The following is a 16,802-nucleotide window of genomic DNA, read 5'->3' on the forward strand; positions in this document are numbered from 1 at the left end:
TAGGGCACTATGGTATTGAAGGCCGGGCTGTAGTCAATAAACTGCATCCTCACATATGCGTTCCTTTTGTTCAGGTGGGTAAGGGCGGTCTGCAATGCAGTTGCGTCGTCTGTGGATCTGTCAGGKCGGTAGGCGAATTGGAGAGGATCGAGTGTGTCGGGGAGGGAGGCGGTGACATAGTCTTTAACTAGCCTCTTGAAGCACTTCATGATGACTGAAGAGTGCTACTGGTCCGTAGTCGTTCAGTTACTTTCCCTTTCTTGGTCACAGGGAGGATAGTGGACATCTTGAAGCAGGTGGGTATAGAGGCCTGGGCTAGGGAGACATTGAAAATGTCAGAGAACACAACAGCCAGCTGGTCTGCACATGCTTTGAGTGCACGGCTAGAGATGCCATCTGGGCCGGCAGCCTTGAGGGTTAACACGTTTGAATGACTTACAAACATCCTCATTGGAGACTGAGTGTGTAGCCCACATTGTCATCGGGGGCTCTCCTCGGCAGCTCGGGGGTCATTGTGCTCAAATCTTGAGGAAAAGGTGTTTAGATCGTGTGGTAGGGTGACCGTGATGTGGCTTTCTTTCTTTTTGTAATCCGTGATCGTTAGGAGCCCCTGCCACATACGCTTTGTGTCTGACCCGCTGAATTGCTCCTGCACTTTGTCTCTATACTCGTGTTTTGCCATCTTGATTGATCTGCGTAAGTCATATTTGTACTGTTTAACCAAACTATTGACCCCGGTCACCTTGCCCTGTTTATAAGCGGCATCTCTCTTTCAGTTTTCCTACAAGGCTGCTATCAATCCACGGTTTTTGATTCTGGTTCATTTTGAAAGATACTATCGGTATCATGTCATCTCTGCATTTTTTAAATTAATCCTGTGACTGAGTCTGCGTATTCAGTGACATTATCTCCAGAGGCAACTCTGAACATATTCCAGTCCGCTAGTCCGCGTGATCAAAACAGTCTTGGAGCGTGAATTCTGATTGGTCGGACCAATTTTTTAGGTCACTGTCTGTTCAATGATTTTTCATTGGGATACTAGATTTCTAATCAACCTGTTTGCAGTTCCTACCGCTTCCACTGGATGTCACCAGTCTTTGGAAATTGGTTGAGGTTATTCCTTTGTGCAATGAAGAAGTACGGCCATCTGGAATCAGTGTAACGTTATGTGTACTGTTTGAGAGTTGCGCAAGACTAGAAAAGTAGCGTTAGTTTGTTGTCCTCCTGTATTGAAAACAGATAGACCCGTCTTCAATTTGATCGATTATTAACGTTTAAAAATACCTAAAGTTGTATTACAAAAGTAGTTTGAAATGTTTTGGCAAAGTTTAGAGGTAATTTTTGAGATTGTTTGTAGTGACGTTGAGCAAATTGGAAGCTGTTTTTTTCTGGATCAAACGCGCCAAATAAATGGACAATTTGGATATATATGGACGGAATTAATCGAACAAAAGGACCATTTGTGATGTTTATGGGACATATTGGAGTGCCAACAAAAGAAGCTCGTCAAAGGTAAGGCATGATTTATATTTTATTTCTGCGTTTTGTGTTGCGCCTGCAGGGTTGGAATATGCTACACTCTCTTTGTTTACTGTTGTGCTATCATCAGATAATAGCATCTTATGCTTTCGCCGAAAAGCCTTTTTGAAATCTGACATGTTGGCTGGATTCACAACGAGTGTAGCTTTAATTTGGTATCTTACATGTGTGATTTAATGAAAGTTTGATTTTATATATATATWTTTTTTTTAATTTGGCGCTCTACATTTTCCCTGGCTATTGGCCAAGTGGGACGCAAGCGTCCCGCCTATCCCAGAGAGGTTAAAGTCCCCCACCACAATGAACGCTGCCTTCGGGAATGCGGTTTCCATTTTGTTCAGGGTCCAATGAAGATCTTTGAAAGCCTTTTTTGTGTCAGTTTGCTGCGGGATGTACACAGCCATGGCGACAATCCCGGTGAACTCTCTCGGCAGGTAAAAGGGACAACATTTTACAATCAAGTATTCCAAGTCGCGGAAGCAGAAACTAGCAAGGTCCTGTACGTTTCCCCCGTCGCACCATGTGTTATTGGTCATAAAGCAGAGCCCACCAACCTTGCTCTTGCCAGAGAGAGCCCGCTTCCTATCTGCTCGAAAAACTGTAAAACCCGCTGGTTGTATATAATCCGTCTAGATGCCAGAGGAAAGCCAAATCTCAGAAAAACAGTATGTTAGCGGATCTGATGTCCCTCTGGAAAGATCCTCACTCTGAGTTCGTCAAGTTTGTTCAATGGGCAATCAAAACTTTGCAAAGCCATGAAAGTGAAGTCCACAGAGTTGCAATGTTAAAGGGTCTTCACACTTACTAGACTTTTCTCAGAAATACACATGTACCTGTCACGCCTGCCCCCGCTCCCCTCAAGCGCCAGGCTGCCCTTCATTACACCCACCTGTCACCATCATTACGCGCCTCAGCGCTCATTGGACTCAGCTGGACTACTTCACGTTGTTGATTGCCCCTCTATCTGTCTGTTCCTCAGTGTTGTTACCCGTGTCAGCATTATTGTCGGAATGTCGTTTTGTTCCCCCCATCCAGACGCTTTTCTTGTTTTGTTTGATGTTTGTTTTCCATTAAATGTTCACTCCCTGTACTTGCTTTTCGTCTCCAGCGTCGGTCCTTACAATACCAATGTAAACTTGCGAACCTGTCATGCCTCGACCGCTGTCTCTGGAAATAGTGCACCACACTCGCCCGCGAGTTGTCTCCCTCTACACTCTTAGAAAAAAAGAAATCTAAAAAGGATACTCGGCTGTACCCATAGGAGAACCCTTTTTGGTTCCAGATAGAACCGTATTGGGTTCCATGTAGAACCTTTCCCACAGAGTTTTTCCGGAAATTGTAGTAACAGCCTGTTACATTTTTCTCCCCCCAATTTWWAAAAAAAATAAATACTTTTTCTCCCCTTTTCTCCCCAATTTTCGTGGTATCCAATCGCTAGTAATTACTATCTTGTCTCATCGCTACAACTCCCGTACGGGTCGAAAGCCATGCGTCCTCCGAAGCACAACCCAACCAAGCCGCACTGCTTCTTAACACAGCGCGCCTCCAACCCGGAAGCCAGCCGCACCAATGTGTCGGAGGAAACACCGTGCACCTGGCCCCCTCGGTTAGCGCGCACTGTGCCCGGCCCGCCACAGGAGTCGCTGGAGCGYGATGAGACAAGGATATCCCTACCGGCCTAACCCGGACGACGCTATGCCAATTGTGCGTCGCCCCACGGACCTCCTGGTCGCGGCCGGCTGCGACAGAGCCTGGGCGCGAACCCAGAGACTCTGGTGGCGCAGCTAGCACTGCGATGCAGTGCCCTAGACCACTGCGCCACCCGGGAGGCCAGCCTGTTACATTCTGAAATGATTGCCCTAGTTTTAAATCTCATGTTAGTTGAAGTTTTTTGCTTGGCTGAGATCCAGGCGAGAGAAGCAACTCCCTAGGGAATTATCAAACTCTTCAGGGAAACGTCAGCATTCAGCTACAGCCAGCATGTTTGTGAGGATGCAGGAATTATTTTGTATGCTAGCTAACGTTACCTAGCTGTGTAGACTATATTATAATATGAATGACACTGTATGATAACGTTACATACTTTTATATTTGAATAGGGGGTAAACATTCAATATTGATATGCCAACGTTACTTGATCATGAAGCATGTAGTTTGTTCGCTAGTTCGCAGGAGTTAGCTGTGTATTGTCAGCTAATTTAATGTGTATTTACAAGAAAATAAACCCTTTTAATTGTCTGCAAATGCTTGTGGATTGTTGCATTATTCACGAGAGCAATATGGTTTGGTTGCATTATTCAATATTGTAATATGTTTCAGAAGAAAAGTTGCTCGGATCGTTAAATAGTGGCTTCTGAAATATTTACGGGCAGTTTGAGCTGAGGAGCGAGAATTTTGCGTTGCCAACCACAATGAAAGGTAAGGCAAGGATGTGATGTGAATTGAAAGGTAGAAATCTCTTTTGCCACTCCGTTCCTCAGACTCTCCTTCATCTCTCGTAGTGGGAATAGGGCCTTATTCATTCTGTGTGTTTGTCTTTGACTGTGTGTGTGACAGACGAAAGAGGTGTGTGTGAACTCTGTAATGACTGATAGTGGGTGTAGGAGGACACCGGCCTCGTTGGAATCTCTTCCGGGGGACAAAGTAGGAGATGGAGAGCAAATAGAGAGATTTGACTAATAAACCTAATCTCTCTCCTTGGCTTGAAATAGACCATTATTTGTTAATAAATGTACAATTATGTATTCCATATTTTAGATATCCATCTAAAAATTAAACTTTCTTTTTCTGCAGTTTTTGTTTTGGTCTCTCCTGTGCCATAATGTCAATATCAGCGTACGATCCTCAACGTAAGTGACAGACATTATCCCCAACAACACAAAATACACAGTCACTTGCTGATACCTGTAGACGACACACCTAGTTATTTTTAAACAATGCTTTTTGCTGCTCTCTCTTATCAGGGCTCTCTGCTCTCATCTTTCTGGCCCTCTCCTTCAACGGATTCGGTGGCATTTGCTTGACCTTCACCTCCCTCACGGTGAGACACACACACACACAGAAAGGAACAATATTTCACTGCGACACTGTTCTCTACACTGTTCAAACAAGACAGGCTTAAACCCCGCCCCCTGTCACTTAACATACAGACAGTTCCTCCACGCTGTGCCTGTTTCTCTCAGAATGCACTCAACAGATTCTTTCAAAACAGCAACGAAACTGCTTTCCACATTGCTTCTAAATATGAATCCACATATTTTTTTCTATTATAATATTAGTTTGTGTATCTTGCTCTTTTGCAAAATGCGAGTTAGTCTACGGAAGCTAGCATGTGCCTAATGCTAATCGCTTACTAGCTAGCTGCCCTTTAGCTAGGGCAAAGCAAACGTTAGCTCTAACATAGGTTGCTACCTGTGGTGGTGTATATCAGCATGTTTGTGCAATGGCGTGTTCTGAATCATATAGCCTATTCTAAATTCTTAGTCTAAATGTAACATTTATGCATCTATTCAAATGCTATTAGGGTCCTCTGAGAAACACTGACCAGCACTTTGGTTCTTACTCTGTCATAACACCTACCTGGATATTCTGTGGTTATGCCAAAGAACACCAACCATAGAATAATCATTCTATTAGATGTTAGATGTTTTGCCCATATTGCACTAACTAGAGGTCGACCGATTAATCGGAATGGCCTATTAATTAGGGCCGATTTCAAGTTTTCATAACAATCGGAAATCGGTAATTTTAGACGCCGATTTTTTTTWAAAATTATTATTATTATTATTTTTACATCTTTTATTTAACTTGGCAAGTCAGTTAAGAACACATTCTTATTTTCAATGACGACCTAGGAACGGTGGACTCGTTAACTAACTGTAAGGTTGCAAGATTGAATCCCCCGAGCTGACAAGGTAAAAATCTGTCGTTCTGCCCCTGAACGAGGCAGTTAACCCACCGTTCCTAGGCCGTCATTGAAAATAAGAATATGTTCTTTAACTGACTTGCCTAGTTAAATAAAGATTAAATAAAGGTGTAAAAAATTAAATATTTTAAAAATCTGCCAAATCGGTGTCCAAAAATACCGATTTCCGATTGTTATGAAAACCTGTAATCGGCCCTAATTCCGATTTAATTGGTCGACCTCTAATATTAACCAGGTGAAATTGTGTCACTTCTCTTGCGTTCATTGCACGCAGAGTCAGGGTATATGCAACAGTTTGGGCCGCCTGGCTCATTGCGAACTAATTTGCCAGAATTTTACGTAATTATGACATAACATTGGAGGTTGTGCAATGTAACAGGAATATTTAGACTTATGGATGCCACCCATTAGATAAAATACGGAACGGTTCCGTATTTCACTGAAAGAATAAACGTTTTGTTTTTGAGATGATAGTTCCGATTCGACCATATAATTAACCTCTAACGAGCCTCTACCCCGGGTCCGGGAGCACCCCATCCCCCCACACACTGATTAGCATAGCTAGCATAGCTCACAAGTAGATAGTAGCATCTAAATATCATTAAATTCACAAGTCCAAGACACCAGATGAAAGATACAGATCTTGTGAATAAAGCCACCATTTCAGATTTAAAATGTTTACAGGGAAGACAAAAATGTAAATCTATTAGCTAAACACGTTAGCAAAAATACACCACTATTCTAACTCCATCAGTTTCTTACTCCTTCAGGTGCTATCACCAATTCGGCTCAACTAAGATATTGATATCCACTAACAAGAAAAAACCTCTTCAGATGACAGTCTGAAACAACTGGTAGATAGTAGAGTCATATTTCAGGTAGAAATCACAGTTTACAATTGCACCACCCATCACAAATCGACTAGAATTACTAGATAGAGCAACGTGTATGACCAATTTACTCATCATAAAACATTTCATAAAAATAGACAAGCATAGCAATGAAAAGACCCAGTTCTTGTGATTTCAGACCATATTTCAGATTTTCTAAGCGTTTTTCAGCGAAAACACAATAAATCGATAAGTTAGCATACCACATGTGCAAACGTTACCAGAGCATCGATTCCAGCCAAAGGAGCGCTATAACGTAATCACCGCCAAAATATATTAATTTTTTCACTAACCTTCTCAGAATTCTTCCGATGACACTCCTGTAACATCATTTTACAATAACATATACAGTTGTTCGAAAAGGTGCATATTTAGCATACAAAAACCGTGTTACACAATAAAAATACTAGGAAATCAAGCCAATATGTCTGACGTCATCTATCAGAGTGATCTAGTTTAATTGAAAGCTAATCATATACTTGACTAAAAAATACAGGGTTGACAGCAATCGAAAGACAAATTAGTTCTTAAGCAACCGCTGATTTACATTTTTAAAATTATCCTTACTTTTCAATACAGGGTTCGCCAAGTGAAGCTATACCAAACAAAATGGCGAAATATGCGTTTAAAATATTTCGACAGAAACACGATTTATCATATTAAATATTGCTTACTTTTGAGCTGTTCTTCCATCAGATTCTTGGGCAATGTATCCTTATTATAAAACGTCTTTTGGTCGATAGATGTCCTCTGTCCTTCGAAATGTCCACCACCAACGACCGACACCCAAAACGTGTCCAAACTTTCAGAGTGCACAACAAAGAAATTACTCAAAATCGCACTAAACGGATATAAATTGCTATAAAACGGTTCAAATTAACTACATTATGATGTTTTTAACACTATAACGACTGAAAACATGACCGAGGAAATATGCTGGTTAGAAAACGATTTGGAACGAGGCAAGTCCGATGGCCTTCACGCTTCAGGCGCACGACGAGAAAGGGCGTCCCTAAACATTTGTTGTGGTTTTATATGGCTGTGAATGTCCCATCGATTTCATTCAAAACGTGATGACGTACAGACACCCAGAGGAAGACGTAGGCAGTGTCGGTTTCTTCATAGCATTCACTGTCGCCTTAAAAACAGACCCCAGATCAGGGTAAAAATTTCTGAAATCTGAACCCTGTCATGAAAAGTGCTGTAGAATTGTTCTGTACCACTCAAGAACAAAATTCCAACTTTATGTAAACTAGAAGGTGTTTTCTATCCAATAATAACAATAATATGCATATTGTACGATCAAGAATTTAGCACGAGGCAGTTTAATTTGGAGACACAAATATGCTAATGCGGAACAGCACCCCCTATAGTTGCAAGAAGTTAATGACCTAAGGCTTGTATTTCTGTGTGTTATTATGTTATAATTAAGTCTATGATTTGATAGAGCAATCTGACTGAGCGATGGTATGCACCAGCAGGCTCGTAAGCATTCATTCAAACAGCACTTTCGTGCGTTTTGCCAGCAGCTCTTTGCAATGCTTCAAGTATTGCGCTGTTTATGACTTCAAGCCTATCAACTCCCGAGATTAGGCTGGTGTAACCGATGTGAAATGGCTAGCTAGTTAGCGGGGTGCGCGCTAATAGCGTTTCAAACGTCACTCGCTCTGAGACTTGGAGTAGTTATTCCCCTTGCTCTGCATGGGTAACGCTGCTTCAAGGGTGGCTGTTGTCGAAATGTTCCTGGTTCGAGCCCAGGTAGCGGCGAGGAGAGGGATGGAAGCTATACTGTTACACTGGCAATACTAAAGTGCCTATAAGAACATCCAATAGTCAAAGGTATATGAAATACAAATCGTATAGAGAGAGAGATAGTCCTATAATAACTACAACCTAAAACTTCTTACCTGGGAATATTGAAGACTCATGTTAAAAGCAACCACCAGCTTTCATATGTTCTCATGTTCTGCGCAAGGAACTTAAACGTTAGCTTTCTTACATGGCACATATTGCACTTTTACTTTCTTCTCCAACACTTTGTTTTTGCATTATTTAAACCAAATTGAACATGTTTCATTATTTATTTGAGGATAAATTGATTTTATTGATGTATTATATTAAGTTAAAATAAGTGTTCATTCAGTATTGTTGTAATTGTCATTATTACAAATACATTTTAAAAACCGGCCCATTAATCGGTATCGGCATTTTTTGGTACTCCAATAATCGGTATCGGCGTTGAAAAATCATAATCGGTCGACCTCTAGCACTAACAACCTGATAACCCGACCTTCATGCAAACATTTGGTGGCAGAGAAAGGAAAAAGGGTATCTTCTTCAGATGTGCAGCAGAAGTAGGATTCATATAGGCCCAATGTAGGCTACATCTAAATCAATAAAAAATCTAGCTGGTGCTCCTACACTTTTTGGTAAAAGTTAGCATCAGTGCTACCAATAGAACATTTTAATTTATACAACTGTTGGGTGTAATCCTGAATGCTGATTGGTTAAAACCATATTCCAGCCGGTGTCTATTCCACAAGTTACCACCGGCTAAATCTATGACATTAAAATGCCTATTTACTCTGTTCCATCTGACTGCTCAATCCACTGTCTCATCAGCCTAGCCATGCACTTTATACATTTGATCTCCACTATAAAAAGCATCTAGACATTTAGTTTTCAACAGTGGAGATTTGTATAAACCTTGCTGTCTGTCTGTCTCTCTGACATTTGCAACATTGTTTCAATATTCAAATTCGATCTCCAGCTCTCCCATAGTAATGAACGTGTCGGGATGAGACCGACAGGCAGCGTGTCTCAGTCAGTTCGAAATCATGAAACAGCTGGCATAATTTGTATGGATATATACAAAGTAATGTCAATTGAAAAAAGGTCAAACGAAACGAAGTGCAGCTAGTTTGCAGTCTTTCCAGCTTCAATTTGATGTGATTGTGTTAGTTGTGTTGTTGGCTAGCTTCTCTGAATAACAGTGTCCTGACGAGAGAGAGCACATTTTCTATGCCAGGCGAAATCACGCCTCATTAGCTCATTGTCCTGGATGTATCCAAATAAATGTCACTAGAAAACAGCTTATGCGAATGCAGCTACTTTGCTGTTATTCTGGCTGCGCTGACGTAACAGTAAGTTAGCCGTAGTTGGCTAGCTAGCAAGCAAGGGATAAGAACGTTACCAGCCAGTATGGCAATGGAACATTTAGAACCAACAACTCGCATCCATAGAAGCAGAACAAAAAGATTGAACGACTGGGTTGCGTCTCTGGCAACCGAACCGATAGAACGAATGACCACCCGGCTTGGGTAGCAACCCAAGATTTGTGTCAGGGCTATATCTTGGTGAAGGATGAAATGGTATGAATAAATTCATCAAAATAAAGTTTTTAATAAATGTCAATCATTATTTAAATATGCTGGTAGCCCGTTGTATTAAAGTGATAATGCCCTCAAAGCCTATGTCCAGTAGAAATATCTCATCCAAACACTGGCTTCTCCGGCATTATCACTTAATTAGAGCCCTGGTTGTAGGGCTCTATAAAATCAGTTTTATCTTTAGCTAAATTCTATTTTCCCATTTTAGTATTTTTCTTATTTTCCTTGTTTCTTTCATGTTTTACTCAAAATCACACTTTTAAAATAGAACATCCCATTTTTGTGATTTTATTTTAATTTTAAGTCTACAACAATGCTTAAACCACATCGAGAGAGATCCCTTTCAACGGAAACCATTTTTTTTTTTTTTTTTATGGGTGTAATTGCCCTTTTTAATTCAATTTTGCACTGTTTGGCTAGCTGTGTTTTTTATGTGCTGTACAATAGACAGTGTAGGCTACATATAATGGTAGAGTTTGCAAAACAATTGCCCTGCGATACAAACAATCATATAATTCTGCCAGGTAGGGGACTTTGCAGTCAACATTTAATTGGGACGGTATTTGGGAAAGACTTCATTCAAATAGCGCATAATGCCTGAATTCCGCATCGCAAAGATTCAACCAAGACTTACATTTACATTTTAATCGTTTAGCAGACACTCTTATCCAGAGTGACTTATAGTTAGTGCATTCATCTTAAGATAGCTAGGTGGAACAACCACATACAGTGCCTTCAGAAAGTATTCACATTTTGTTGTCACAGCCTGATTTTAAAATGGATTAAATATATATTTTTCTCACACAATACCCCATAATGACAAAGTGAAAAYATGTTTTTAGAGATGTTTGCAAATGTACATAAGTATTCACACCCCTTTGCTATGACACTTCAAATTGAGCTCAGGTCTATCTAATTTCCTCTGCTCATCCTTGAGATGTCGCTACAACTTGATTAGAGTCCACATGTGGCCAATTCAATTGTTTGGACATGATTTAGAAAGAAACACACCTGTCTATATAAGGGCCCAAAGTTGACAGTGCATGTCAGGGCAGAACCTATACCATGAAGTCCAAGGAACTGTCCGTAATCTCCGAGATACATGCCTCATCACAATTCTATCTAGGGAATATATCAGAAATGTAACAAAACCGAACAAAAATATAAGCTCAACATGTAAACTGTATTTTTAATTAGCTGAAACAAAAGATCCCAGAAATGTTCCATATGCACAAAAAGCTTATTTCTCTAAAATGGTTACATCCCGGTTAGTGAGCATTTCTCCTTTGCCAAGATAATCTATCCACCTGGACAGGTGCAGGTTAAACAAGCTGATTAAATAGCATGATCATTACACAAGTGCACCTTGTGCTGGGGACAATAAAAGGCCACTCTAAACTGTGCAGTTTTGTCACACAACACCACAGCTGTCTAAAGTTTTGAGGGAGTGTGCAATTAGCATGTAGTTTCTTATTTATTTATCATTATACGAATTAACTGTTTCTGGAATTTTCAGTTTTTTTCCATCAATTATATAGCATTATTACAAACAAAAAAATTCACTGGTCTAACTGGGCAACTGACGGATAATTGACTGACCCGGAAGGTTAACAAAACCTCCCCGGGCCCGTAGCAGCCCTGTATGTTGAGCCAAGCAGTCAAATAACTAGGTTAAATGCATGGGAGTTTATTTGAGTCAGTGTATTTGGGTATTTTCAAACGCATTGAAATATTCAACTACTTGTCTTTTCAAATAAAAGATATCTGAATACTTCGAATGTATGTGAAAGTAATTGAGATATTTAAAATAGTATTTGAACCCAGGTCTGACCCATATCACTGAAAAAACAATATAGGGTTTGGCCTGTTTGTTTGATGTGCCAACAAGGTGTTTTTGCAGCACAAATGAAGTTGAGTAATATGGTGGTGGTCAGCATCATAGAACTGAGAAGACAGAGAGTGTTGTGTTGTGTCTGGAAGCTATTTGTTTGTGTGTGTGATGTGGCGTATGCACGTCATATGATATGGGGCACCTTGTCTGTGTTTGTCTTGGGCAACCAGTGTGCTATTATTACCCTCCTGAAGGGCTGTGTTACCGTATGTTGGTCAGGTGTTGTTTAGTCCGTATCTTAGTCAGGTGTTTAGCCTTTTTCCGTATGGAAATTGTCCCACTTGTGCCTCCCACCAATCGTAAGCCCTGACTTGTCACACATCCTCCTCTGCTCCACCCATCCACCTCTACCCAAAACACACAAGGGCGCTCTCCCGCCCTCCCTTTTGTCTCAGAGCGTGTTTTCATTGTCACACATATACACCAATCTTGCTAGACATTGACATTCACTCCATTTGTCCCTTTCTGACCCCTCTCTATGATGTCTCTGTTTTTCCAAGCGGTTCTATATGTGACAGAGATTAATATCTGAGACATAGAAAGAGAATCTAATAGCAACAACTAAGATGGTTTGCTAATATGACTAGGATTGTGTCTTTGGGTTCTGGACAACGAAAGAAAGATATGAAAACCAATAGAGCAGTAGAAAATGATGGTTAATGGCATGAGGAAGTCTTTATAAAATAATATTTTCCTCCATGTTTCTATGGTTGGATTTTGGCTAGGCTACTCTAAAGCAAGGTAAGACATGCCTCGTTATTTAAAGTAAAGTGAAACGTTCAAGTTTCAAACAATTACACTGCCTCAAGCTCCCATTACTAAGTGGTGGGTGGTGCGCTGATAGCCTGCCTACTGTTGACTATAGCCTGCCTACTGTTGACTATAGCCTATGCACTGGAATGGGAGTCACGCTTTAGTTACGAGTTGAGATTGAGAAATACAAATAGTAGCTATTTTTAGTTGTGGCCATCAAAACAGTTTTTAACTTGCGATTTCCAATTTAAGAATTTATTTGTTGTGCAATAACTGGGCTAACAAAAGCACTTTTCACTCCAGTACCAGCTTCTTTCCCCCCCCCCCAACTGGGCTCTGTATGCTGTGCGCATGTGATAAGTAAGATGCTTGACAAATAATGAAAATACACATGCGGCAATTTTAATTCCAATAAATGAATGCTAATTAGACCACTGAATCATTACATGTCAAATGCATTTTCGGTGGCTAACCGATTAACGGTTAACCATTAACATCCCTAGTTAAAGGGGTTATATTGAGTTAAGGTTGTGTTTAGGATTGGCTGGTGGACAATTGGCATTTCATGCTATGTATAAGAGTAGGGCCAGGACTTTACCAGGAAAACACTAGACTATAACTAGGGCCTAGAGTTGTTTCTGGTCAGGAACACCTCTTGGCCAATTTTAAGCGGTCTGAGGCTTTCCTGAGACTGAGCCGGCAGGTGATTGCTACTCAGCTGTTCCGTTTTAAGATCTCCTATGGCAACCGCCACATTCCTCCCAAGCCCTTCCCCCCCCGCTGTGTCTTGAGAGAGACAAACAGACAGACAGGTGGCAGACCGACAGATGTGGACCTGACAAAGAGAGAGGGCAGATGAGAGAGGGGTTTGAAAACAGGATCTCACTTACAGCCTCTTAACTTGGGCCCAGAGTATTTCCTGGTTAGATTATATGGTCAGGAAACCCTCCTGGGCCTACAGAAGGGGGTGTAAGACAGAGACAAAGAGAGTACTATCAGCCGTGGTTTAGTGCTTCCTGCTAGGGGTGTGAATTTTTAAATGAAATTGGRATACTTCATGTTAAGAAAAATCCCAAACTGAAAAACAATTAAAATCACAGTGCAGTTATCACARAACATATTATTTTGCTTRTTATAGGCTATAAAGGCCTGGCGGAAGAGGCGAACTTTAGGCTACTTTGGTAAATTTCCGAGGCAGGCGAAACAGATTACCAAGACACATGTTCACCACGTTTTTTTTGCCTCCTCTCCCTCGCGCTGGCTCGCTTGGGGCTTATTCATTACGTCGATTCTGTTGCAAAACATTTCTTAAACGGAAGCAAACGAAACCAAACCTGAATTTGTCCAGTAGAAACTCTCAAATCTTGCCACTCAGAAATGGGAGTCGACGTGCAAGGAGTCGAGGAATCAATTTAGAGTTGACTGCACCAGAACATCATCGTCGTTGACAGTTGGAAAGGCAAGCAACAGCAGCAAAGTCCTGTATGGCAATACTTTGAGAAGTTAAATGAGAAAGAAATGCAAACTTTGCAAGGTGAAATTGAGGTACATGTATGGCCCTATAAAATCCATAAATTTGCACGCAAAATCACACGTTTTAATAGAAAAACAACAACATTGGATGTTTTAAGTCCACAACAATGCTTAAACCACATCAGGAGACCACTTTTGAGGTCAGAAATCAAGAGGGAAAAATGAATTGTGCATGTGTGCACAAGCCAGATATCTTTTGTTTGGTTGGTTAGCCGTGTTTCTGTTTCATGCAATTGCAGAGTTTGCAAAACAAATGGCAACTGGATTGGTGCAAATAATAATGTCATTCAGCCGGGTAGGCATAGGCTACTTTGTAGTTCACCTTTAATTGAGAAGGTTTTGGGGAAACCTTTTCCATCTACCAGCAGGCGTTTATCATTAGCATTATTGCTAACGGCTACACTGAGTGTAGACTAAACTTACACACGCACAGCACACAACACACACAATGGCCAAGATGCTTGTAAATTTGGATAGCCACCCATGCTTTGAGTCAGGTTGGTGCTAGCAAGATAAAAAAACAGGCTAGGTGGTGCCTAGGTATCAACAGCCAATCCAGTAGGAGCTGGAAACTTTAGTGAGCTTTGATTGGTAAATAGCAATGAGTTGTCAGAGTATTTGCATAAAGTTCAGCTTTCCCCAACTTTCACGTCCCTCTCCCATTCTCCACATCGCCCAACGGTCCCCGCCCACTTAGCTTCCTTCATTTGAAAATGAATGGGCTTCGGTTGTTTTATCGTCCACAACGTGCTATGGATCTCTTGTGAAAGACTGGGGCGTTCCTGTGCCATTTCAAAAAGTTGTYGGAAAATACGAATCACTGATGCATTTTGTGCATGTCTTATGATTTAATTTGGGCAAATTAATACATTTTCTAATAAGTTCAATACATTTTTTTATATTGTTGAATTCCGTTTTAATGTCAGGGATTCCGTGATTCTGGCTAGAGTAAATGGTAGTGCAGGTGCAATGCTTAACCATCTGAAAGGGATGCACGGTGAGACCCAAACCTTTGCTGGCAGCAGCACAGCTGCATTGTGAATTCACATGGAATGTTATGGATTTTTCTTMATGTTTGAATGAAAAAGCGATGCAAAAATGTCTGTTTAAACGTTAAGTAAGAGTGAAGAGGCCAACCGCTGTATATTCTCTTTCTTTGGGGACCCTAACATCAACTCAACTACACGTTTCGCTCACACTGTCGTACTTCCCTGTCTCTTTTTCTCTGTTTCTCAGACACATTTACACCCATATTCTCTTTTCACAGATCTGCTTTTTTTATTTATATATATATATCCTGGAATGCATTTCCAAATCCATGTCAAATTTCCAGTAATTCACAAGTACCTGACAGACTGTATGGTCTGTCAGTAAAACCAGCTACACTATACAATGCATTCGGAAAGTATTCAGACCCCTTCCCATTAACACATTTTATTACGTTACAGCCTTATTCTAAAATTAATTTCTTAATTTGTAGTTAAAAGTTGTAGAAACTTCAAGGATGATCAATGGAAACAGGATGGACCTGAGCTCAATTTCCAGTCTCATAGCAAAGGGATACTTATACTGAATACTTATGTACATGTGATGTGCACACAAAAAAATTGACTTTTTGCTTTGTCATTATGGGATATTGTGTGTAGATTAATGAGGGGGGAAAACCAAATTATTTTAGATTAAGGCTGTAACGTAACAATATGGAAAAGGTCAATGTCTGAATATCTCCCGAATGGACTGCATATATAAAAGTATGTGGACACCGCTTCAAATTAGTGGATTTGGTTATTTCATCCACACCCGTTGCTGACAGGTGTATAAAATTGCGCACACAGCCATGCAATCTCCTAGACAAACATTGGCAGTGGAATGGTCTTACTGAAGAGCTCTGACTTTCAACGTGGCACCGTCATAGGATGCCACCTTTCCAACAAGTCAGTTCATCAAATTTCTGCCCTGTTAGAGCTGCCCCGGTCAACTGTAAGTGTTGTTATTGTGAAGTGGAAACATCTAGGAACAACAGTAGCTCAGCTTGGAAGTGGTAGGCCACAGAATCTCACAGAAAGAGAACTCTGTTTACAGAAGCGCGTACCGCGTAAAAATCGTCTGTCCGAGATTGCAATACTGACACAAACTGCCTTTGGAAGTAACGTCAGCACAACAACTGTTTGTCGGGAGCTTCATGAAATGGGTTTCCATTGCCGAACAACCGCACACAAGCCTACGCGTCGGCTGGAGTGGTGTAAAGCTCGCTGGCCATTGGACTCTGGAGCAGTGGAAACTTCTCTGGAGTGATGAATTACGCTTCACCATCTTGCAGTCCGACGGACGAATCTGGGTTTGGCAGATGCCAGGAGAACTGTATAGATGCCAACTGTATAGTTTAGTGGAGGAGGAATAATGGTCTGTGGCTTTTTCATGGTTCGGGCTAGGCCCCTTCATTCCAGTGAAGGGAAGTCTTAACTCTACAGCATACAATGACATTCTAGACGATTCTGTGCTTCCAACATTGTGGCAACAGTTTGGGGAAGGCCCTTTCCTGTTGACAATGATTTTGGAATGAGATGTTTGTCGAGCAGGTGTCCACATACCTTTGGTCACGTGGTGTAGGTCATTCCTGTCTGCTAAACACACGTGTTTCCACTGACCCTGGCTGTCTAAACAGGGATGTCGTGCTTGAAGGAAATGTGTGCTTTATGGGCTCCTGCCAGAGAACCAGTGGGAATATCTCCTCCTGCGCACGCGCACACACACACACACAGACACACACACAGACAGGTGCCGAGACACTCTGTCTCACTGTGCTGTACAGTTAGGTAACAGTCAAACAGGCAAACGTTAAGACTGGCATTTTAACATGGCTAGAATAACTTTACTTTGAT

General features: G+C 41.1%; 1 protein-coding gene across 1 annotated transcript in view; it reads left to right on the forward strand.

The window, feature by feature from the left end:
- The window catches only part of LOC111967504 (large neutral amino acids transporter small subunit 3-like), a 33,901-nt gene that overhangs the window by 8,494 nt on the left and 8,605 nt on the right, over positions 1-16,802 (forward strand). Inside the window, exons 4-5 of the mRNA XM_070444760.1 lie at positions 4,333-4,388; positions 4,503-4,579. Coding sequence (XP_070300861.1) covers positions 4,333-4,388; positions 4,503-4,579 — 133 coding nt within the window. The remainder of the gene's footprint in view (positions 1-4,332; positions 4,389-4,502; positions 4,580-16,802) is intronic.

This window comes from Salvelinus sp. IW2-2015, linkage group LG8 (genome assembly GCF_002910315.2).
Source record: "Salvelinus sp. IW2-2015 linkage group LG8, ASM291031v2, whole genome shotgun sequence".
Taxonomy (NCBI): domain Eukaryota; kingdom Metazoa; phylum Chordata; class Actinopteri; order Salmoniformes; family Salmonidae; genus Salvelinus; species Salvelinus sp. IW2-2015.